This window comes from Neodiprion pinetum, chromosome 4, assembly GCF_021155775.2.
Source record: "Neodiprion pinetum isolate iyNeoPine1 chromosome 4, iyNeoPine1.2, whole genome shotgun sequence".
Taxonomy (NCBI): Eukaryota; Metazoa; Arthropoda; class Insecta; order Hymenoptera; family Diprionidae; genus Neodiprion; species Neodiprion pinetum.
This window is the reverse complement of record NC_060235.2, coordinates 1,497,849-1,523,204: the sequence shown is the minus strand read 5'-3', so window position 1 is coordinate 1,523,204 and position 25,356 is coordinate 1,497,849. Positions and strand designations below refer to the sequence as shown.

The window sequence follows — 25,356 nt, the reverse complement described above, 5'->3', positions numbered from 1 at the left end:
ATCGAAAGTTACAGCCAAAAAACGAAAACCTGAATTTTCGACATTTTTCAGCAGGTGCTTTTTTCCTCGTATCTTCTCTCCCGTTGATCCCACGCTCCTTTTGCTGCGTTTTCTGAGTTCCTTGGGGTCCAATTGGTCGGGTAGAAGTCATACGAATCAATTCTGAGACGAAAAATTTTTTGGTCAAAAAAAAAGGAAGGTTAACCCCTTTGTATTTTTGGCGAAAATTTTCGCGATTTTCAAAAGTGCTAGAATTAATTAATTGTGGCACTATTCCGACGTAATTTTGCGTGAGAAATCGATTGGGCGCAGTCCCGATACGCTGCGATCAACGCATCGAAAGTTACAGTTAAAAAACGAAAACCTGAATTTTCGACATTTTTCAGCAGGTGCTTTTTTCCTCGTATCTTCTCTCCCGTTGATCCCACGCTCCTTTTGCTGCGTTTTCTGAGTTCCTTGGGGTCGAATTGGTCGGGTAAAAGTCATACGAATCAATTCTGAGACGAATAATTTTTTGGTCAAAAAAAAAGGAAGGTTAACCCCTTTGTATTTTTGGCGAAAATTTTCGCGATTTTCAAAAGTGCTGGAATTAATTAATTGTGGCACTATTCCGACGTAATTTTGCGAGAGAAATCGATTGGGCGCAGTCCCAATACGCTGCGATCAACGCATCGAAAGTAACAGCCAAAAAACGAAAACCTGAATTTTCGACATTTTTCAGCAGGTGCTTTTTTCCTCGTATCTTCTCTTCCGTTGATCCCACGCTCCTTTTGCTGCGTTTTCTGAGTTCCTTGGGGTCCAATTGGTCGGGTAGAAGTCATACGAATCAATTCTGAGACTAAAAATTTTTTGGTCAAAAAAAAGGAAGGTTAACCCCTTTGTATTTTTGGCGAAAATTTTCGCGATTTTCAAAAGTGCTAGAATTAATTAATTGTGGCACTATTCCGACGTAATTTTGCGTGAGAAATCGATTGAGCGCAGTCCCAATACGCTGCGATCAACGCATCAAAAGTTACAGCCAAAAAACGAAAACCTGAATTTTCGACATTTTTCAGCAGGTGCTTTTTTCCTCGTATCTTCTCTCCCGTTGATCCCACGCTCCTTTTGCTGCGTTTTCTGAGTTCCTTGGGGTCCAATAGGTCGGGTAAAAGTCATACGAATCAATTCTGAGACGAAAAATTTTTTGGTCAAAAAAAAAGGAAAGTTAACCCCTTTGTATTTTTGGCGAAAATTTTCGCGATTTTCAAAAGTGCTGGAGTAAATTAATTGTGGCACTATTCCGACGTAATTTTGCGAGAGAAATCGATTGGGCGCAGTCCCAATACGCTGCGATCAACGCATCGAAAGTTACAGCCAAAAAACGAAAACCCGAATTTTCGACATTTTTCAGCAGGTGCTTTTTTCCTCGTATCTTCTCTTCCGTTGATCCCACGCTCCTTTTGCTGCGTTTTCTGAGTTCCTTGAAGTCCAATTGGTCGGGTAAAAGTCATACGAATCAATTCTGAGACGACAAATTTTTTGGTCAAAAAAAAAGGAAGGCTAACCCCTTTGTATTTTTGGCGAAAATTTTCGCGATTTTCAAAAGTGCTGGAGTAAATTAATTGTGGCACTATTCCGACGTAATTTTGCGAGAGAAATCGATTGGGCGCAGTCCCAATACGCTGCGATCAACGCATCGAAAGTTACAGCCAAAAAACGGAAACCTGAATTTTCGACATTTTTCAGCAGGTGAATTTTTCCTCGTATCTTCTCTCCCGTTGATCCCACGCTCCTTTTGCTGCGTTTTCTGAGTTCCTTGGGGTCCAATTGGTCGGGTAAAAGTCATACGAATCAATTCTGAGACGAAAAATTTTTTGGTCAAAAAAAAAGGAAGGTTAACCCCTTTGTATTTTTGGCGAAAATTTTCGCGATTTTCAAAAGTGCTGGAATAAATTAATTGTGGCACTGTTCCGACGTAATTTTGCGAGAGAAATCGATTGGGCGCAGTCCCAATACGCTGCGATCAACGCATCGAAAGTTACAGCCAAAAAACGAAAACCTGAATTTTCGACATTTTTCAGCAGGTGCTTTTTTTCTCGTATTTTCTCTCCCGTTGATCCCACGCTCCTTTTGCTGCGTTTTCTGAGTTCCTTGGGGTCTAATTGGTCGGGTAAAAGTCATACGAATCAATTCTGAGACGAAAAATTTTTTGGTCAAAAAAAAAGGAAGGTTAACCCCTTTGTATTTTTGGCGAAAATTCTCGCGATTTTCAAAAGTGCTGGAATAAATTAATGGTGGCACTATTCCGACGTAATTTTGCGTGAGAAATCGATTGGGCGCAGTCCCAATACGCTGCGATCAACGCATCGAAAGTTACAGCCAAAAAACGAAAACCTGAATTTTCGACATTTTTTAGCAGGTGCTTTTTTCCTCGTATCTTCTCTCCCGTTGATCCCACGCTCCTTTAGCTGCGTTTTCTGAGTTCTTCGGGGTCCAATTGGTCGGGAAAGAGTCATACGACTCAATTCTGAGACGAAAAATTTTTTGGTCAAAAAAAAAGGAAGGTTAACTTTGTATTTTTGGCGAAAATTTTCGCGATTTTCAAAAGTGCTGGAATAAATTAATTGTGGCACTATTCCGACGTAATTTTGCGAGAGAAATCGATTAGGCGCAGTCCCAATACGCTGCGATCAACGCATCGAAAGTTACAGCCAAAAAACGAAAACCTGAATTTTCGACATTTTTCAGCAGGTGCTTTTTTCCTCGTATCTTCTCTCCCGTTGATCCCACGCTCCTTTTGCTGCGTTTTCTGAGTTCCTTGGGGTCCAATTGGTCGGGTAGAAGTCATACGAATCAATTCTGAGACGAAAAATTTTTTGGTCAAAAAAAAAGGAAGGTTAACCCCTTTGTATTTTTGGCGAAAATTTTCGCGATTTTCAAAAGTGCTAGAATTAATTAATTGTGGCACTATTCCGACGTAATTTTGCGTGAGAAATCGATTGGGCGCAGTCCCGATACGCTGCGATCAACGCATCGAAAGTTACAGTTAAAAAACGAAAACCTGAATTTTCGACATTTTTCAGCAGGTGCTTTTTTCCTCGTATCTTCTCTCCCGTTGATCCCACGCTCCTTTTGCTGCGTTTTCTGAGTTCCTTGGGGTCGAATTGGTCGGGTAAAAGTCATACGAATCAATTCTGAGACGAATAATTTTTTGGTCAAAAAAAAAGGAAGGTTAACCCCTTTGTATTTTTGGCGAAAATTTTCGCGATTTTCAAAAGTGCTGGAATTAATTAATTGTGGCACTATTCCGACGTAATTTTGCGAGAGAAATCGATTGGGCGCAGTCCCAATACGCTGCGATCAACGCATCGAAAGTAACAGCCAAAAAACGAAAACCCGAATTTTCGACATTTTTCAGCAGGTGCTTTTTTCCTCGTATCTTCTCTTTCGTTGATCCCACGCTCCTTTTGCTGCGTTTTCTGAGTTCCTTGGGGTCCAATTGGTCGGGTAGAAGTCATACGAATCAATTCTGAGACTAAAAATTTTTTGGTCAAAAAAAAGGAAGGTTAACCCCTTTGTATTTTTGGCGAAAATTTTCGCGATTTTCAAAAGTGCTGGAATTAATTAATTGTGGCACTATTCCGACGTAATTTTGCGAGAGAAATCGATTGGGCGCAGTCCCAATACGCTGCGATCAACGCATCGAAAGTAACAGCCAAAAAACGAAAACCCGAATTTTCGACATTTTTCAGCAGGTGCTTTTTTCCTCGTATCTTCTCTCCCGTTGATCCCACGCTCCTTTTGCTGCGTTTTCTAAGTTCCTAGAAGTCCGATTGGTCGGGAAAGAGTCATACGAATCAATTCTGAGACGACAAATTTTTTGGTCAAAAAAAAAGGAAGGCTAACCCCTTTGTATTTTTGGCGAAAATTTACGCGATTTCTAAAAGTGCTGGAATAAATTAATTGTGGCGCTATTCCGACGTAATCTTGCGAGAGAAATCGATTGGGCGCAGTCCCAATACGCTGCGATCAACGCGTCGAAAGTTACAGCCAAAAAACGAAAACCTGAATTTTCGACATTTTTCAGCAGGTGCTTTTTTCCTCGTATCTTCTCTCCCGTTGATCCCACGCTCCTTTTGCTGCGTTTTCTGAGTTCCTTGGGGTCCAATTGGTCGGGTAAAAGTCATACGAATCAATTCTGAGACGAAAAATTTTTTGGTCAAAAAAAAAGGAAGGTTAACCCCTTTGTATTTTTGGCGAAAATTTTCGCGATTTTCAAAAGTGCTGGAATAAATTAATTGTGGCACTGTTCCGACGTAATTTTGCGAGAGAAATCGATTGGGCGCAGTCCCAATACGCTGCGATCAACGCATCGAAAGTTACAGCCAAAAAACGAAAACCTGAATTTTCGACATTTTTCAGCAGGTGCTTTTTTTCTCGTATTTTCTCTCCCGTTGATCCCACGCTCCTTTTGCTGCGTTTTCTGAGTTCCTTGGGGTCCAATTGGTCGGGTAAAAGTCATACGAATCAATTCTGAGACGAAAAATTTTTTGGTCAAAAAAAAAGGAAGGTTAACCCCTTTGTATTTTTGGCGAAAATTTTCGCGATTTTCAAAAGTGCTGGAATAAATTAATGGTGGCACTATTCCGACGTAATTTTGCGTGAGAAATCGATTGGGCGCAGTCCCAATACGCTGCGATCAACGCATCGAAAGTTACAGCCAAAAAACGAAAACCTGAATTTTCGACATTTTTCAGCAGGTGCTTTTTTCCTCGTATCTTCTCTCCCGTTGATCCCACGCTCCTTTTGCTGCGTTTTCTGAGTTCCTTGAAGTCCAATTGGTCGGGTAAAAGTCATACGAATCAATTCTGAGACGACAAATTTTTTGGTCAAAAAAAAAGGAAGGCTAACCCCTTTGTATTTTTAGCGAAAATTTACGCGATTTCTAAAAGTGCTGGAATAAAATGATTGTGGCACTATTCCGACGTAATTTTGCGAGAGAAATCGATTGGGCGCAGTCCCAATACGCTGCGATCAACGCGTCAAAAGTTACAGCCAAAAAACGAAAACCTGAATTTTCGACATTTTTCAGCAGGTGCTTTTTTCCTCGTATCTTCTCTCCCGTTGATCTCACGCTCCTTTTGCTGCGTTTTCTGAGTTCCTTGGGGTCCAATTGGTCGGGTAAAAGTCATACGAATCAATTCTGAGACGAAAAATTTTTTGGTCAAAAAAAAAGGAAGGCTAACCCCTTTGTATTTTTGGCGAAAATTTACGCGATTTCTAAAAGTGCTGGAATAAATTGATTGTGGCACTATTCCGACGTAATTTCGCGAGAGAAATCGATTGGGCGCAGTCACAATACGCTGCGATCAACGCGTCAAAAGTTACAGCCAAAAAACGAAAACCTGAATTTTCGACATTTTTCAGCAGGTGCTTTTTTCCTCGTATCTTCTCTCCCGTTGATCTCACGCTCCTTTTGCTGCGTTTTCTGAGTTCCTTGGGGTCCAATTGGTCGGGAAAGAGTCATACGAATCAATTCTGAGACGACAAATTTTTTGGTCAAAAAAAAGGAAGGCTAACCCCTTTGTATTTTTAGCGAAAATTTACGCGATTTCTAAAAGTGCTGGAATAAATTAATTGTAGCACTATTTCGACGTAATTTTGCGAGAGAAATCGATTGGGCGCAGTCCCAATACCCTGCGATCAACGCATTGAAAGGTACAGCCGAAAAACGAAAACCTGAATTTTCGACATTTTTCAGCAGGTGCTTTTTTCCTTGTATCTTCTCTCCCGTTGATCCCACGCTCCTTTTGCTGCGTTTTCTGAGTTCCTTGGGGTCCAATTGGTCGGGTAAAAGTCATACGAATCAATTCTGAGACGGAAAATTTTTTGGTCAAAAAAAAAGGAAGGTTAACCCCTTTGTATTTTTGGCGAAAATTTTCGCGATTTTCAAAAGTGCTGAAATAAATTAATTGTGGCACTATTCCGACGTAATTTTGCGTGAGAAATCGATTGGGCGCAGTCCCAATACGCTGCGATCAACGCGTCGAAAGTTACAGCCAAAAAACGAAAACCTGAATTTTCGACATTTTTCAGCAGGTGCTTTTTTCCTCGTATCTTCTCTCCCGTTGATCTCACGCTCCTTTTGCTGCGTTTTCTGAGTTCCTTGGGGTCCAATTGGTCGGGTAAAAGTCATACGAATCAATTCTGAGACGAAAAATTTTTTGGTCAAAAAAAAAGGAAGGTTAACCCCTTTGTATTTTTGGCGAAAATTTTCGCGATTCTCAAAAGTGCTGGAATTGATTAATTGTGGCACTATTCCGACGTAATTTTGCGTGAGAAATCGATTGGGCGCAGTCCCAATACGCTGCGATCGACGCATCGAAAGTTACAGCAAAAAAACGAAAACCTGAATTTTCGACATTTTTCAGCAGGTGCTTTTTTCCTCGTATCTTCTCTCCCGTTGATCCCACGCTCCTTTTGCTGCGTCTTTTGAGTTCCTTGGGGTCCAATCGGTCGGGAAAGAGTCATACGAATCAATTCTGAGATCAAAAATTTTTTGGTCAAAAAAAAAGGAAGGTTAACCCCTTTGTATTTTTGGCGAAAATTTTCGCGATTTTCAAAAGTGCTGGAATAAATTAATTGTGGCTTTATTCCGACGTAATTTTGCGAGAGAAATCGATTGGGCGCAGTCCCAATACGCTGCGATCAACGCATCGAAAGTTACAGCCAAAAAACGAAAACCTGAATTTTCGACATTTTTCAGCAGGTGCTTTTTTCCTCGTATCTTGTCTCCCGTTGATCCCACGCTCCTTTTGCTGCGTTTTCTGAGTTCCTTGGGGTCCAATTGGTCGGGAAAGAGTCATACGAATCAATTCTGAGACGACAAATTTTTTGGTCAAAAAAAAAGGAAGGCTAACCCCTTTGTATTTTGGCGAAAATTTACGCGATTTCTAAAAGTGCTGGAATAAATCAATTGTGGCACTATTCCGACGTAATCCTGCGAGAGAAATCGATTGGGCGCAGTCCCAGTACGCTGCGAGCAACGGATCAAAAGTTAGAGCCGAAAAACGAGGACCTGAGTTTTCGACATTTTTCAGCAGGTGCATTTTCGATCGTAACTTTTGTGCTGTTGATCCCAGGCCACTTTTGCTGTGTTTTCTGAGTTCCCGGGGGTTGAATTAGTCAGGAAAGGGTCATACAAATCGAATCCGAGACGAAAAATTTCCGGTCTAAAATTTGGCATAAAAGCAAGGCCAACCCTTTTGCATTTTTGTCAAAAATTTTCGCGATTTTGAAAAGTGCTGGAATAAATTCTCCGATGCACTATACCGACAGAATTTTGCGAGAGAAAACTATTGAGCGCAGTCCCGATACGCTGCGAGCAACGGATGAAAAGTTGGAGCCGAAAAACGAGGACCTGAGTTTTCGACATCGTACAGCAGGTGCATTTTCGATCCTAACTCCTGTGCTGTTGATCCTAGGCCACTTTCGCTGTGTTTTCTGAGTTCCTGAAGGTCCAATCAGTCAGGAAAGGGTCATACAAATCGAATCTGAGACGAAAAATTTCCGGTCGAATATTTGGCAAAAAAGCAAGGCTAACCCCTTTGCATTTTTGGCAAAAATTTTCGCGATTTTGAAAAGTGCTGGAATAAATTCTTTGATGCACTATGCCGACGTAATTTTCCGAGAGAAAACGATTGAGCGCAGTCCCAATTAGCTGCGATCATTCTGTGAAAACTTACAGCTGAAGAACGAAGAATTTTATTTGCCATTTTTCTGCTGTTGGTCCTCAGCTCTCCCTGTCGCGTTTACTGAGTTTCTGGGGTTCCATTTAGTCAGGAAAAAGTCATACAAATCGAATGATTTTTGATATCATTTCCAAATTCAAGATGGTCTCATGACTGAGAAAGGATTTGAGAATCCGTTTGTAACAATGCAAGCTTAGAACCCCGCTGTGTTGCAGCATCCCAAAAGTAGCTACTCCCAAACAAAAATGGTTACATTTTGTCTCCAACAAGTTTATTTCAACAGAAACAATGCACTGTTCTCTCTTCACCAGTAATTTCTATTTTACATAATAATGACAGATTGTCTAATCGTAACGATAAACACTTATAGGTACACTGTCAGAGTTGTAGGGATTGGGAAATAGTAAATGTGAACTGTTGAAGAAGTCAGAGTAGTATCACAAAATTGACATAACGTAAGATGTATCTTGTATTAATGACTAAATAAAATACTACAGTTATAAGCATGGTATATAAATAAATGCTTAAGCAATATGTACATGTATGTATGCGTCTATTCGTTATGTAAGAATTAAGTAAAGGCCGCTGATTCATATTCTAGTATACAGTCGCCTATAATTTTCATTTCTCTATTACACAAGTTTGTTCATACAACGATATCAAAAATATTCATTAGGGACTAATAATTCAAACTCGATTACACTTTTCGTATAGAATAAATAAACTCAGTGTTATCAAAAATTTTATTTTTTCCTTTACGTCCGTATTGCAAACTCTATTCATTGTAGAAATTTACTGTACAGCTCACTCGTTTTATTTCAACCTCACCATACATGTTTCTCGTTAATTTTATCCTATATTGATTTTGATAGTTGAAGGATAGTAATTGTTAGAATGAATATAACCAGTGCCAGTTATATACAGACAAAAAAGGAAATTACATATAGTTTTGTTTGTACATCGGGATACTTTAGTAAATGTATTTACCGAATCGAATTGGAGCCATAAGTGTGGCGTCGATAACAACAAAAAAATAAAATAAAAATTATTCTCAATATGCAGTAAATTCAGCTGAAGGTATAAATCTAAAAATACTGCTCGAATAATAAACTGGGTCTACGTTTACATGATCCATGCATGTATAAGCTACTTGTGTCCCTTAAGACTATGTAATCGTGTAACTACTAAGTGTCCACTATCTTACTCTATAATACGTTCTAATTTTCCTCTCCACTTTACTTAGTTTTGAATACAATAAGGCAACGGTTATCCTCTAAATAAATAAAGACTTTTCAAATAATGTACATTATCCGCCCCAGCTAGATACCATTATTCATGTATCTTACATACAATCATAGCGCGCTCGCCTATAGTCGTAGACGAGATCATGATTTTTACAACGTAACTGGATTCCGTCCGTCGTGTGAGTGTGTGTGCATGTCTGCGCGCCTAGTTTGGTTTTCATTCGCAAGTTTTCTCAATATGTCTGTTTAAAAATTTTGCACGTAGAGAATGTTAGCAAAAATATAATTTAGTATATTATAATTATTATTCATTAATATATATATATATATTTATATATAGATATATAAAAACTTTGTTAAAATATAAAAAAAAAAGAAACAACGATTTGAGCAAATACGTATTTCCTATAAAGTTATATACATACACACTCATTATTATTATTTTATACTTCGCATATATATAATATACATATATATGTATATTCATATATTTATATATATCAAAATATTATTGTTATTGCACATGGGTATACATAATAGTACCGTTAATTTAGATATTTCTTTCTTCCCTCTTACAGTGTTCCAACTTCTTCCGATACTTTCTTCTTCGTCCCTTAAATATATACTTTAATTAAACTATATTCACATACGTAACATATTAATGTCCTCCTGTGGCCTCCGCACGTTGCATTTCTGTGTAATCGTTGACTTTCCTCCTGTGATAATTTATTTAACAAAATCAGGAATTGTATGAAAAAAATTTCTACACAACTACGGAGTGTATCGTGTGTAAATATATACAGATATATGAATATGTGTACATATTTTATGTACAATTGTTCTTAAGCGAACGCTCTACGATCGATTTTGATAAACAAATTTTTATCTCCAAGGCACTGTAGCATCTAGCAGGTAGGTATATTTATAATCAATATTTGTCAAACCATGTGTACAAAATATATACCATATTCTAATATTTGTTGCTGTCAGAGATACGTACGAATATACTCTCAATACTTTTATACGCGGTGCATATAATTTAAATGCCAGTTACACGGAAGACATGCTAGTAGAGTTTGCGATTCGTTTAATATTGTTGTAAGATATTGTTTCTCGCCCGTTTTCCGTTATTACCGAAAATTGTAACTCACCGTCACTAGTCACAGTTGCGTTACGAAATCTACATACGGTTATGAATGATTTGCAGTTGACGGTAAAAGTTCTGAATCAAAATTAGCAACGTGAAGTTAAAACGAAGTTCGATGCATAAGTAGGGCTACGATTCCTTTTAATTCCGACGTTCATGTTTTGACGCTAAGTACTATTCACGATCTAGAAAGTATGACAGTCTGTACTCGAAAAAATGATTAAGTAGTTCGTCGCGATGATTGAGGATCGATTATCATATACTTGAAATCAGTTCAATTGCTGTATGATGCAGTCTTTGAAACTCATCGTAAACAACTCGGACGTATGCGTGATTTTGAATACTGAACTAAGTCGGTGCAGTTTTCACTCGTAAAAATTGTGCAACAAACTTGACACAAAGACTAAAATTAAAGTTAAAATGTCAAGCGATGAAGTGGAACTTCAATTATTTGTCAACTTAACAATCGTTCGAATGAACGGCGGGTGGCGGACTTCGTAAGAGATATGAGGAAATGATTTGTAAAAAAAAAAAAAAAAATAGAGCACGTCTCTTTCTAATGAGAGAGAGAGAGAGAGAGAGGAGAGAGTCAAGTCCGTACCTCAATAAATATATCACTCGAAGTTTGACAGATACGTGTAGCTTTGAAGTACGCTCGCTCGGTGTGGAGGACGGGGGTTGCTCGAAGTGAAGATGTGGGTAAAAAAAAATGAAAATGGCGGAGTCTCCGGATCGCGGAGTTCGAAGAGAGCCGACGTCATTGCTTTATCGGCTTCTTGAAGACGACTTCCGGTTTTCGTACGGGCTTTGCAGCCCGGCGCTCTATTCTCAGGGCTCGATTCAGATCGACCTCAGGCCCCGGAGTCTCCGCCGCCATTTGTCAGTTTCCGGTACTGCTCGGCCGCCTTCCGGGTGTCTGCGTCGTCGCCACGGCGGCCGCCGCGGCGCTCAGCGCCGGAAGCGGGGTCTGGTGACAGTGGGCGCAGTGCAGACAAACCGTGCAGGCCCCGAGTTTCCGGGCCAGGAGGGCCCGCAGCTTCAGTGCCGGGCCCAACTTCATCCTCATCGGACCCGTCAGGTGGTCCTCGGAGAGAAGCGGAAGCGCGGCGCCGTCTATTCGGTGCTCCCGAAAGTTCTGAAAAATTAACATCAAGCGTACAGGGTTGGTTCACCAAAATTTTGAAAGTTTTTATAAAATGAAAGGAATTCGGAGGCCGCATAGACAAGGGGATGAATCAAACTGGCTGAACTTAATTGCTTGTTCAATGTATCTCTATGTATTATCAAAATTATTCGTCTAGATAAATTTATGCTACGTTATAAGCAGATAAAAGTTCATATTAATATGGAAAGTTAACTTCTATATTCGGAAAAGAAATACAGAATATTTCATCCTTCTCTTGTTATCTTTAGCGAGTCAAATTATTGAACCTCTTTCACAGATCATTCTTCAACTCGATGTTAATCTGGGAATTACCTTGTAACATTTTTAATCAGTTTGACAACTTTGACCGCTTTCTTCTGGATCATTGCAAACTTGTATTTTTGTTCTTGGCTAATATCTGCATTTTCGATCCATCCTATTAAGTTGACAGAGAAACGCCCGAGTAATTTACGATGCGTACTTTCATATTTATAGATCCGACTTTGTGCACACGTAACATAAAGAATTTGAACTGCGATATTTCTTTGCCTGGGACTAATATAAATGATTGAGTGAAATCGTAAGAAGAAAAAAAAAAAAAAAAAACCAGAGATAAGAATACACGCCGGTCTGCGTAATGGTTCGCGATGTTGAGTGAACGGGCGTGAATATCAACCGACTGAAGTGAGATGATTTTGTTAACAAACTTATAAATCCATTTGCTAAATTCAACAAATCCTATTTCTTCGCGTCTTTTTGTAGAAAATAAACCGAGGCTGTCGTCCTCGCTAATTTATGCTGATATTCGAAGTGAAAACGAACGTAAGGCGGCAACTGTGGTTTCGAGGCGTACGTACGCTCTTATTAGTGACGAACAACGGGTATATAGCTGCAGTGTACCTACGTTGTAATTAAACGTCTAAAAATATCGTCCCGGGCGATCCTGCAGTACCCACAGCGTGCATACACTATACGTATGTATATAATAACAAACCATCGGTCTGGACAGTTAATAACAAACGTGCGGTAAGACGGGCAGCGTCAGCATTTATACGATAGTATACCGGGTGAAATTTCTCTTTGAATAGATCACAGAAGGATGGTCGGTCGGGACACGCGATACATCTCTCAAGCCATATATTCACGAGGCAGCAGCATACGGCGGTGGCAAATAAATTTCTTGAAGCCGGAGAAAGAGGACCGGAGAACAATTTCATTCACCTGGGGGCAGAAGGTCCGCAGTCGGAACGAAGCAGGGGCGGGGTGAAGAAGCGAGTGCCCCGGGGATCCGGCCGAGAGTACCAGCCGGGCAATTAGAAGGAACAGCACTCACGGATGCTGGAAAGTGATCGAGCTGCCGGCTGGCCTGCTCCTCGTTCTTCGGGGAATACGACGAGGCCTCGCTACCAACTCACCGACACTCGTTATGAATGAAATATTCCGGGTGTTGTAGCAAACTCCGCCGGATGCTGCACGCAACTACCAACTTACGTGGGTATACGCCTTGCAGTCGTTCTTTCTCCGATCCAACCTTCTTCTTCTCCGGCTAGGCCATACGCACGAACCATCGACCAGCCCACAACCGGTCTCCACCACGGCAGAGCACGCGTGACTCGACCTCTTTGTGTTTATGATGCTGATGCTGCCGGTTACTCTCTAGGTGCTGCTGCCTTCAGCTCGAGTGATCGCTAATTACCGCGCCATAAAAGCGCTGGATAAGGGTTTCATTTTATGTAACTCATCCTCGGTCGCCCTCGATTGCGGGCACGGAACCATTCGGCGAGAATTGATTCGGCGGTAAGATGATATCCAACCTTGGATGAGTTGTTTGCGGGCGTTGCTTTTAACGGAGCTTCGCGATCTACGAGGCGGTTGTAATCCTCTGAAGCCGACATTTTTCATCGGAAATGATTTGTCGAATACTCGATTTCTGGTATATCTTTTGGTCAATTTATTTACAACTGGTCAGATTTACCTGAAACCCGGTTTTCGGTGATTTTTCTAACTGTGATTTCCAGTCGATCGTCTGGGTATTCGTGTTGTAGAAAATATGCACGAATTGCACTACCGAAACAACTTTCAAAATTTTGAGAACACTGGTTCCGATTCGTTTAATACGCTGGGTAGAAACGACCGTATCAGATGTCTCGGCTGAATATCGCAAGAAGATGAGATACGGGTGCGAGTTGGGGAGGAATGAGGAGGCGGAGGTAGATTCATTAGCATTTTTTGCGAAAGAAGCTATAAGAGGTAATTAAGTACGAACTGTACGACTGCAGCTCGCCATGCAGCGGCGAGCAATTAGCGAGAAGATGACGGGGGTTTCTTGCACATGCGAATGAATATTAGCGAATTAAACGAGGTTTGTTTTGCTGTGATTTTGCTACGCCCTTATGCGCGTCCCGCAGGACCCAGTTCCGAATATGAATCAACGAATTCGGAATACATGTGCGTAGAAATTCTCCTCTCTCCTGAATTAGCATACAGGTTGAACCCGATGTCAGGTCGCCTCGGGTTGGCATTTCGGTTATCCCGATCTTCGCGAGTAGGTGATTGCGTTATGGAACGATAGTTGCTAATAACGTGTTTGAAGAAGAAGTAATTGTTGCCGACCGAGTCGTCCGCAACATACGCTCGGGGGTCTTCGGGACGGATCCCGAGCCTGTGGAGTTTGGAACTGGGTGGAGAAAATACAGGTTGTCTTCCCAGGTCGCCCGCGGTGCAGCACGAAGATGATATATCCCTGTGACCGCAACTACGTCCGCTGTTGACCCTCGCCGCCGCGGCGCGAACCTATCGTATTAGTTTTCAAGGGGTTTCTTTACTCGGCGGATGCCTGGGCTGGCTCCCGCTCAGCTTCGGCCTCAACCGGTGGTCTCTCGCTTGCTTCTCGAATAAACGGAAGAGCTCCCAAGACACGTCTATAAAATACACGCCGAGTGACCATTGGGAGTGGAATTTTCAAATAATCAACGGTTTCACCTAGGACCGACAGATTTATTGATATATTCATGCGTCGCTGACCACTTGTCGGGCGAACTATAAAAACCACCGTACGAAATCTCCTTCGATCATCCGAAAACGCTGCTTCTCTATACAGTAAAGATATACATTTACGAACGGCGATGTCGCGAGTGGGTTGACCGTAATCAGCACGCGTACCTACCGCTGTCTGGTTCGAGAAATGGAATTTTCATTTTCGGGTCGAGTCGTGCAGCTAAAACGGATTTTGAGGAGAGTAATCCAATTATACGTGTCAGCATGAGTGGTTAAACTTATTTTAAAAAGTCTAAAACACCTTTGCGACATTTTACTCGTTCATCACTGCGCGTTACCATCCGTCTCATCAATTACGCAAATGCTGAAGTTACGGCCAGCAAGGGCACAATTTCATTCCAGTTAGTACAAACGGGAGAACTTGCGATTCCGCAGCCGATAAGTAATAACTTTTTGAAGAGTCGAAGGATATGCCTGTGATTGCCACTCAGCGTAAATCAAAATCCAACATGGCACTCTAAGGAACGGTAATTGGTTGGTACTGAAGTGGAAGAAGAAGATGAAGAAGAAAGATGAAAAACAACGCTTTGCGTGCTGCGCTATAGTCGCGCAGGACATCGAGATGCTCGGTATTCCAATTCGTTATATACCGCATGTTGTTCTCGAGCAATTATAATAAGTCCTCAAGAGTTTCGCATGTGATACTTTAAGCATAGACGAGAGATCGAGAACGTTCAGAAGTGGAGAATCGTTTAGGAATTATGCGCTTCTTCAGGCAAATCACTCTAAAGTTTTTTATCACTTTCAAATGTTCCAGCTAACTGGCCATTTGATTTCAACCCGCGAATGGCCATCCGTGCACACATTAACGCACAGTAGCGTAATATTTGCAGGTATACCATGCCAATAAGAGGTGTACAAAATCGTTAAATTGGAAAGCAGCAGAGACGGTAAATTAAAGCGCGCGGAGATTTGTCTCAGGAAATGGGGGTCAACAGGATATTGCGATCAGGCTCTCTCCGCGCTCGGGACAATACTTTCTGACATACTCGACGCACAGTTCAGCCAAACCCGCGTACACCTGTCTCGCGGGCAAGTTTAGCGAACGGAGCGAAGCTGGAAGAAATTGAATAACGCGCAAACGGTCGCGAAGAAACAAGAGAACGGGGGAGAGGAGGAGAGGGGGGAAGGGGGGGGCAAAAAGTATCGAAAATGTCAAACGACGTGCACGCGAGGTCCCGCATGTCGAACGGCGTGCAAAAAGTACCGCGAAGCGGTCAGCACCGGCAAACACACAGGTATCAACGCGAGAGCGGCTGGTGCGGCTGGATCAGGGGCCCGGGAAGCGGCCGGCTGCAGCAGCGTCGGGCGAAACGGGGTTACCTAAGGTTAGGCTGGGCCCCTGGGCCCTCGGCGGTTGGCTGGGTCGGGTGGGTCCGCGTCGCGACGACGACGCCGCGATCGGCTCGAGGACCGGTGACCCGCCACTCCCTGCCGAGGTCACCCCGCGACGCCCCGCGAGCGGCGGCTGGCGGGAGACGCGGACCACATAAGCCGCTGGCACCGGCCTAACCAGATCAACATCCCGGTGCTGCCGGGGCCCGGAGGCCTGCGTTCCCGGTGCTCCGGTTCGATCGGATCTGGGATCGTCGCCGGGTGACGGGCGGCGGGAGCGCCGCGGTGAGAAGCCGGGAGCCGGTGCGGCTTCCGACGTACGTCCGCGGCTATCGATTGTCGGCCGATGCCGAACTCATAGAGGCGGAGGGCCCGTATTTATTGCCTTGAGAAAATTATGTGCGATCGATCGACGATTTGAGTGCCGGCGCAGAGGTTTCGTCCTCTTCTTCTTCTCTTCGTCTTCCATCTTCTTGTTTTAATGAACTTGGAACGTTTCTTCGCTCGCGGGACTCACGATATCCTGCACACACGCCGGCGACGGGACTCTCCAGAGATTTAAGAAGTATAAATATGCTAATGCAGTACGCAGGTTTCGTCCGTATGTATATGCAGCGCCACACCGGTGAACGGCGAAATGTTAATTGATTCAGTTTTTAAATCACGCTACTATGCACCACCTCATCTGCCCACGTATTCTCGATCCGCTCGGCTGTTTCGTTTTATTTAGTTGTTGCCTTTTTTCTTTCTCCGTTGCTCTTTCGACCGACGACGCTGCAACAGCCTTGAAATAATTAACATTTTACGCCCGTTCAGCCTCACTTTATACGTCCATGTAATGCAATGGAGTTGACAATTTTTTTTCCTCCTTAATTTACATTTCTTGTTTTTTTTTTATCTCCTTCTTCTGAATATCTGTATTTACGACCGAGGTGGCTCCTTGGCAAAAGGTTACATTTTAAATCAGTTGAGCATAATTCCACGGTATTCAACGTACAGGTCTGTATTTCGTCAATTTAAACCACAGGGAGAGGGGCAACGATAATGAGGACTCGTAGAGGCGTTTGAGTTTCTGCTAGAGGAAGTCATTCTCCCGATTATCCCGTCGGCGTCGTCGCTGCGTCAGCCTGAAGCAAATGGAACACAAGGACGAGGACTGCACCTCGGTCCGTCCGGTGCTCGGCTCAAGTTTTACTTCAGCGTAATGATCTGAATCTAGATCCGTGTCTCACTTGCTCGCGGTCACCGCGTACGCGGTGTATCTACTCTGATGATGGTAACAAAATATTACTCGGACCGATACGAAGCGCATGTTGAAAATTCATCAACAAATAGCGTAGGGATGAGCGACGAGTACCTAATGGTACGCACAGACGGACAACAAACCGTGTAAAGTGTTTTTTTTATTAATATCACGAGCCTCGGAGATTCAACTGTTCTGTGAAGCCATGCAACCGATCCTGTTGTAAGAAACTTTTCAGTGGGACATGAATACCGTCGTTTTCAAGAGAAGTGCACATCTGGCCGAGTGCGGTCTACGGTGAAAAAAGAAGAGGAGTTTCGCCCTGGTCCCTGTCACCGTATAATTGAGGGACATTCAAAGAACATTAGCGAAGACTAGCGGAGCGAAGGGAGGGCAGTCGAGAGAGCAGGTGGGCAGTCAGGCGTATTAATTGCTCATCAGCAGTAATGAAGGGTTTATAAGTTGATATTAGCATAACTAACTGGTTTCCTGGTAATGAAGCAGCTATACGCTTTCGCGAACACGTCTTATTCATATGATCTGGCCTGGTTGCTGGCTCGCCGCGTGCCTCTCCCGGTTCCCTGATTCTAGACCAACCGAGCGACGGCCTGCATGCGACGAGGATATTCACCGAGGCACCTGAACCCAAGCAAACTGCACACCGGAAACGTGCGATGACCATCGTTTAGGGGTTAGAACATCTTCGACACGCGATTATCCGTTACGAAAACATCCGTGGTTCAGTTCTGGCACCGATTATCATTTCCGCATTCAGGCACAACAATTCTCCGCAGATAATTCCATTCTCTCGTTTCGGTTTACAGTAAACATTGATCCCATCTGTACAATCGAGCGCAGAGAAGAAAATTCCCAACCGGTATTGGACTATGAAAATTTCGTACCGTAAGCAAATTGCCAGATACAATGCAAAATTCCACAATGTAGAAATGTTGTAAATAACGTAAACAGTCGTGGAATTCCAATATCTGCTCTACGATTTCATATTTCAAGACACCCGAGAGAGATTCGAAAGATATTCAAGCCTTTCAGGTCGCCGAACACCCTGTAAACGTCCTTGCGGTACACATGGAGTCATTATCGAGGTAATATACGACGTGAACGAGAGAGAGAGGGAGAGAGAGAGAGAACGGGATGCAGAAAGTGGCGAAGTAGGCGACGAGGAGAAACACGGAAGAACATAAGCCGAGGAAACCTCGTAGAACAACCGCGTGCTCGAGAACACGGTTTCCTTCGAATCGTGTTCCCACATCGGATCACGCTGAATAGTAGTTAAATGTATTATTATCATACAAGACATTCGTACAGGTACAGCAGAGATTCCCATGGACGAGAGGAGCTGCATCGGGGGCTACTCACGAGCTGACGTACCTAAGCTCTCCTGATCCGCCGCCCCGCCGCAACAAGGATCAGCGCCGATCATTGAGATTTGTCTCCGACAATGAGCGGCTACCATTTGCTTCATCCATCCGGGTGACTCGACCGCGGTTGCTTCTCCCCGTTCGTCGATCATACGATAAAAGTGATTGACTTTTGAAACGGGTCCAGAAGCTACCTTCGGACCGACTGTCCGACGGCTGCTTCGTCCGATATTTTTTATACATTTTCTTCTTACTCTCTCCCTCTCTCTCTTCTCATCTTCAATTAGCATCACTATATGATGCTCGTTATATTCTACCATAGGTACTTATACAAATTCCAGCTATCCCCATTACTTCATCGTCACTGTCCTGCACGACCCCAGATGAAAATATGCCAACTATCCTGGTTATCCACTTCGACTATCCACCGTGCTGGAAATTTTTAGGCAATCACAGTAAGGGCTTATACTCTCAAACTGCGACAGAAATTTTTTGCGGTTTTTACTTGCCTGGCATTTCTTCACGCTGATAGCGAGATCGATATGCGGCTGATACCAGTGATACAGAAACTCCTGAGCTCTTGCTGTATAATTTCCTTAATTGCCAGGGTAAGAAGTGCTAATGCCACCAGAAACTAGTGTTTTGGGACTATGCGTAAATACTGCGGATGGCGAATTGATTGTTGGATAGAAACGCGGAGGAATATAGATGCTCGCATACTTCCTAGGAGGGAGAAGAGCTGGGCGGCTAGATGCGATGGAGTGCGAAGCGGGCACGGCGCGGCGTGGCGAGACTCGGGCTGGTTGGTGTGTCTTGAAAGGCAACCTTGCAATGACCTCAGGTGAACCCGGGTACTCGACATGTGGTGCGACCGTACTCTGCACGGCGACTAGACCTCCGGGAGGTTGGATAGATATCGCGGCAAGATCTACTCTGGTAGGCACGTGAGTCCGGGCTATGCGCAGCACCTCGGACGGCCAGTAGTTGCAACGTCGAGGAATTTCACCAATGCGAAATTCGCACTGATATCCCGCACCAAAATGCGCATAGACTGCTCGACGACGGCGATGGTCCAAGCGATACAAGATATCATCCCGAGTTACACGTTGTTCGCCACCAGGATGGAACCTATACACCACCTACTCGGTTCATCGAGCTTGTTGGCGATGCTTTCTGGCCAGGGGGTCGAGTTGACAATAGGACCGGTAGTATTCTCGATCTGAAGAGTCGACGGGGTCCGCGGGGACGATCCGGGAAACAACGCAGAGCGAAGTGGTGGTGGTGGTTGTTTTGGGAGTTGGTATGTAGGCTGCAGCGCTATCGCTTATCGTTGCAGGCGAACAGAACCGACTGTAACTGGGATCCTGATTCCCATCTGCCCGATGCTGTGCTGCGGGTGGGGCACCGAAAGAGTAGCGAGAGTTAGCGGCAGAACGACATCGATCACCGTCTCCTCGAACGCGACTGACATTTTGGTGCCCGACGAGAGGGCCGGCGAGCCGATCGTTCATGTGTGTATAAAAATGACGCGTATAATGTCACGGAGGCTACCTACGCCCGAGACTATAAAAAGTAACGCAAGGTTGGCCGGGGCCGGACGATCCCAGCCTGCAGGTGTTGCGCAAATGCCGACGAAGATATCTTGAGTCGAAGAGGTTTTGACTGTAAGCTGACGGAGAAAGACATTTGTGGAACCCCGGTGAGATACTTGAAATTAATTTACACAGCAACTGAATTGTAGTAATTATGGGAAAATGACTTCGGCGACGAGGTGCAAGAAACTGTTTGTCCGGATAGTATATAACCGAAATCACGGAGCATGTCCGTTTAGTCTTGATTGTTTCTAAACATCTCGTGCTTGTGGACACGTCGTGTATAGAGAGTCACGAACGAGGATTTAATTGCCCCTTTGAAGAGATGTAAACGCGGTATCATTCAAAAGCTTGCATGTGTAGACATGTAAATAACTAATTGCTTGTTCGCTGCTAATAACTCTGGAGACACCTTGTACTACTGTCCAATAGAGAGAGTAACCAACAGCGTTTCAAACGAAGCCCTGGCGAGTCGCGGCAACCTTTGATCTTTCGAGACACAACAAGTTCTCCGACAGTTTGGTCGCTCCGATCTCCCCCTACCCCTTCCCCTTTCTTGAGTTCCTTGAACCCACCTTTTGCCAAATGTTTCTACTGCATTTCGGCCCTCTGCCATACATGGATTTCATCTTGAGAGTATCCCAGGAAGTGAAAAAGCTCGACAAGTTGAAACCACCGTTTTCTCCATCTTAAGATTAGCTCGCGATCAAGCTTTGCACGAAGATCGAGCTCGTTCACGATGTGTGGTTAATTTTTCGAGTCGAATTTTAGTAGTCGAATACCTACGACGATATCGGTACATCGGGATAGCTTTTGATTTGAAGAATTGGTTCGTAGTTTATCCTTCGTTTCCTTCGATCGGTCTCGGTGTTCTCGAGAAGATTTCGAAAACGCCGATTCACAAGTTCCGACGAACCGAATAAGCTTTAAGCGATCTTTAGGAAGCGGTTAATCCGGCATAAATGGGTCGTATGATCGTGAGACCTCGCGAAGAGGCGAGGCCCGGTCATTCCGTCAGGCGCTACATCATCGGACGTGATTCAAGACGCTGCGCGCTGGTCACTTCTTTGACTCAGATCGTTGTTTCAGTCCTAATTGATTAACTTTGTACTCCATGTCGAACCAGCGGAGAAGATCGCTCGATCCTCTCAACGAAACAGAACCCTAGAGAGCCGGCAGCGGGACGAAGAGAGAGAACGCCGTGCCGTCCTCTCGGCACTCTTTGCTCACGCTCACGCTCACCGGCTCCCGGTCAAGCGTGACCCGAACTGATGTCGCGCACTTTCGTGTCCGTCCTACACCGGGTTCACAACGTTGTCATTCTTTTTGTGATCTTCATCGCTCTTCCCGTTACACTTGACGGTTATTGGTTCTCCCCGGTATCTTCGATCCAAAAAACCGAGACAAAAAGATGCTTCATTTTTTGTCAAACAATTAATCTCGAGTAACAGAGTCCGGGAGAGGCCCGGTTCAATTAGATCATGGACATTGGCATTCACTGCTCAGTAAGAATCGATACTGATTTCAGATCCAATTTTCTCGAAAATGCGACGTGATAGACAGCATCTGTCAACGGTATAAAAAGAGTCACGCTGAACAGTCAACTCCATGCATGATGCAAAAACCGTGTAGGACCATGAATATATTCAGTGCCAACTGATCCGTGACTAGTGATGATTGCCGGTAGTTCGAGTTGTGCGTTATACGGAAAAAAATAAAATACACACACGTGTGTGGATACTCGTACTTTTGTTCCCAAAGATTTTCTCCTCTTCTTCTCGTAATACACACTGCGGTGGATAAGAAATTCTGCATGTACATGTAAGAATGCGAGTGCAGCTTTCGAGGAGTTGGTCGTTCGGTCCAAGAGGTGACGTACGTGGCCAGGCAGATCTCATCGTCGTGACGTAACGAGCCGGAGTCTCCAACACACATGTATCAGCCGGCAATCCTACGTTGAGTTGTTAGGGTACCGGGGAATTGCATCTAGTGCGCCACTGGAGCGCACCGTGGTCGTAAGTCAAGAGGCGCGAGGCTCTGCTCGGGCACCTTTCCAATATGCCTGGGTGTACAACCCGAGGAGGAGAAGGTAGGAAGGTAGGCATAACGCCGCATGCAGCATGCAGCTAAACAGTCCGACCGACCGCGGAGTGAGATATAAACTGTCTAATCCGTATCACATTTTACGCGAGATCGAATCACGCTGCCTGGCAAACCGGCGTTGACTACGAGAACAGAAGGCGAACAGCCCCGTTTCGAACGTGACGTAGGTATCTACCTACCTTCCTACCTCCTACCTACCTACCTACTCGTTGCAACAGAGACTCTATAAATATGACAAAGTGTCATGTTCTCCAGCAAGTATACTGCGTCCCTCGATAGTACTGCCAAGGTATTAGGTATTATGCATGCTGTTACCATGAACAAAAATCAACGGCAATACCTCCACAACTCAACCATTGTATCTATCAGCTCTTTTCATTCGAGATAAAGACCCGAGGGATTCGATATCCGGTGATATTACCGCGGTCGTTGCGCGTGGAACGCGTACTGATGCTTATATGTATACCGATGCCGATTTTTACAGACTGGGTATTCAAAGTCTCCGGAAATCGGCAACGGGTACTATAAATGGTTTATACAAAAAGTTCCTTTTTTTTAAACGGATTTATAGCCGTTTTCAAGCATTGTCGAAACTGATCAGTGCTAAAGATTACGTGTCACCAATTATTAGTTAGCTCTAAGCGAAAGATAAAAGAATAATGATTCTGAGTTAGGCCGTGAAATATTCGAAATGAGAAGAAAAATGGGAGGTACTGGATGATATCCTCTTACAGGCGGTTCCGCGGCAGTTGTACGAACACAAGTACGAAGGCAATAAAAGCAGAAAAATCAATCGAGCCCGCATTACCATACGTTATTGGTCGGCATCGGTCGCCGTGGGGTCGGACTGACTCAGCGTTGCCATAACTCTAAATAAATAAACCCTAGGACAGATAAATCTGCGATGCCGTGAGCGTGTTTAATGCAAATGCAATCATGTCCGAAGAGCTCCAGACGGTGCTTAAAACTTAGGTTCTTACCGGACGGAGAGGCTGAAGCCGTACGCGGTCTCGAAGAGATATTTGCGGATCGTTTGCCATCGGGCAAGTGACGCGACCCACGCACTGCCCTCGTTGACCCGATCCCATAGCCGATGTGCCTCCCATGTACAAACAAGAATCAGACTCGCGAACACGTACGTACGCGTCGGATCCAAGGCAACATCGTTGAGGTAATATTCCCTGGCACGCTTAACAGTGGCGCGCGTTCTTCTTGCTACACGGTAGCATGATGAACACTACTTATGTTTCCCCGACGGAAATGAGCGGCGCACACGTGCCGCTCCGAGTAAACCGTGCGAATGATAAACTGGTATTGTTTGCCTCATAGTCGCAGCCCGAGGTTTCTCGACTTATACATCTGTAGACTGCAGAAGCCATCATTGGTAACAAGAAGCACGCTTTGCGATCCGCACGCGTATGACACCAGTCCGATAAACATCCATTACGAAACATTCCTACCGGACTATTGGAGCATTTGACATTTATCTAACTTGTCTACTACCGGACTTCGGTGCTTCCGCCATCGGGGGTCGGTAACAGCAACATTTCGTAAGGAATCCTTTTGCTGCGCAAGAAGCACTTCATGAGCGTTAGTGATCGTTCGCAATGACGGATGACGATTCAAGTCGCCGATACGACACAGAGTCCCTGTCGGGGGCTCCTCTTCACGCACAGCAACTCTGGCTCCGGGAGAAGAGCCGGAGACTGTCGCATACGGTGCACACCTGCAGCCGCCTTCGACGAGAAGCAAGGAGGAGGTGGAGGACGGCAAAGTAAATCTTAACGATCTGTTGACAACGCTCAGTTACGAGGAGCGATGCGATCTCGAGTCGAAGACGACGACGACGACGACGTCGAGGTTGGAGCCTTATATACCTTCTAATAGACAAATATGCCTTAATGCCTCGAGAAATGAGATTTACGCTCGGTCCTTTAAGCCAACTTCAACAACGTGTATCCGATTACTTCACCCGCCTCTACAACATCCGAGGCTTAATGCCCTCGTCGATTTCTCTAGTCCCCACCCCCATACCCCACCCCCTACCCATATTTTTTTTTTTGCTCCCTCACTTTTGCAAAATTTGCAATTATATAATTATTTTTTCTTTTCTCTTTCGACATAAGCACGCTGCTTCGTTCTCGCGGTGTTCAAACAAGCCGGTTGAAAGCGTGCATGAATTGCCTGTACCAACTGTGAGTAATGGAGGTCAACACTTACAGACGAAGGATTGTAACCGAGTCTAGTTTAAATTAGGTACTTACGGCTGCCAGTCGAGGTATTGGCGGCGCAAAGCATTAAGCAGTAATGGATTCTTACCTGCAACAAAGAAGGTATTACATGTATACTAAATTGAAGAAAAATGACAGCCGGTGTGCAAAAAGTTCGCCAACGTTCCCCAGTGTTTCTACACTATAACGCATACCCAAAGAAGAAATTGCCGCACACCTGGCCACCTAGTGTGTACGTACAAGAGCGCCTCCACATAATTCTCGTCAAAATGATCGATCAATTTGCAGGCTCTCCGAGGCGCATTAGGTTACTCATTTACTACATACCACCCGATTTGACTTGACTCATACACAAAGGTGAAACCAGTTCGCGAATGATTCACCACGAATACGTACTCGCCGCGTTCCGATTTATTTCCGAGAACGTCGTGTCGCGGGCAATGCTAGCACCACGATAGCTAGGAACTTGCTAACTAACCGAGTGCCTACAATCCAGCCAGCTAACGAACTAACTAACTGTTATATTGAAAAGAAACAAGTGTAACGAAGGTGCAGGATAATTTGAAAAGCACTTTCAGAGATCGTCAGAAGCGGGGGTCGATCTTCGGGCACAAAGAGCTTGCTATGTTATTAATTACAGGGCAGCAGGGGGTAGCCCAGTGATAATTATTACCACCGAGGCATCTGCCCGCAGCAATAACGCGGCTAATTGTTCGGAGCGTCCAGTGGAGAAGTCTAGTCGTTCAGTACGGTGAGTTGCAGGTTAGATTTCCTGGTACCCGTTTCTTGTCAAATAAAATTCACCCACAATCGGCAGGAAGGAAATGTTTTCACGACGGTAGGCAAGTCCTCAAATTATTATTTGTTTTTCAAATATCAGCACAGAAAGGTGGCGGTTATATTCAATTCTGCTTCCGAATTCCAATTCAAAAGTTTGCAGATGCGGAAATCATCATCGATGATAGATATATACAGAGGGTAGATTCCCGAAAATGTGTTTGATCACTCGGAGGCGCTTTGAAAAGATTAGAACGGCGCCTGAGGGCCGATTGTGACCGAGCGTTGAGTTTGCGCTCTCGTCAAAAGTTTCAGAGTCGCCTGTATGCCCTTCCACGTAAGGAGCAGGTACACAGCTCGGCAGCACCACCTTC

General features: G+C 44.3%; 1 protein-coding gene across 1 annotated transcript in view; it reads right to left on the bottom strand.

The window, feature by feature from the left end:
- Positions 1-7,979: 7,979 nt before the first annotated feature.
- Positions 7,980-25,356, bottom strand: part of LOC124217987 (uncharacterized) — a 78,113-nt gene continuing 60,736 nt past the window's right edge. The window contains exons 6-7 of the mRNA XM_046624267.2: positions 10,723-11,256; positions 7,980-9,690 (exon numbers count right to left, since the gene is read on the bottom strand). Coding sequence (XP_046480223.1) covers positions 11,002-11,256 — 255 coding nt within the window. The 3' untranslated portion in view covers positions 7,980-9,690; positions 10,723-11,001. The remainder of the gene's footprint in view (positions 9,691-10,722; positions 11,257-25,356) is intronic.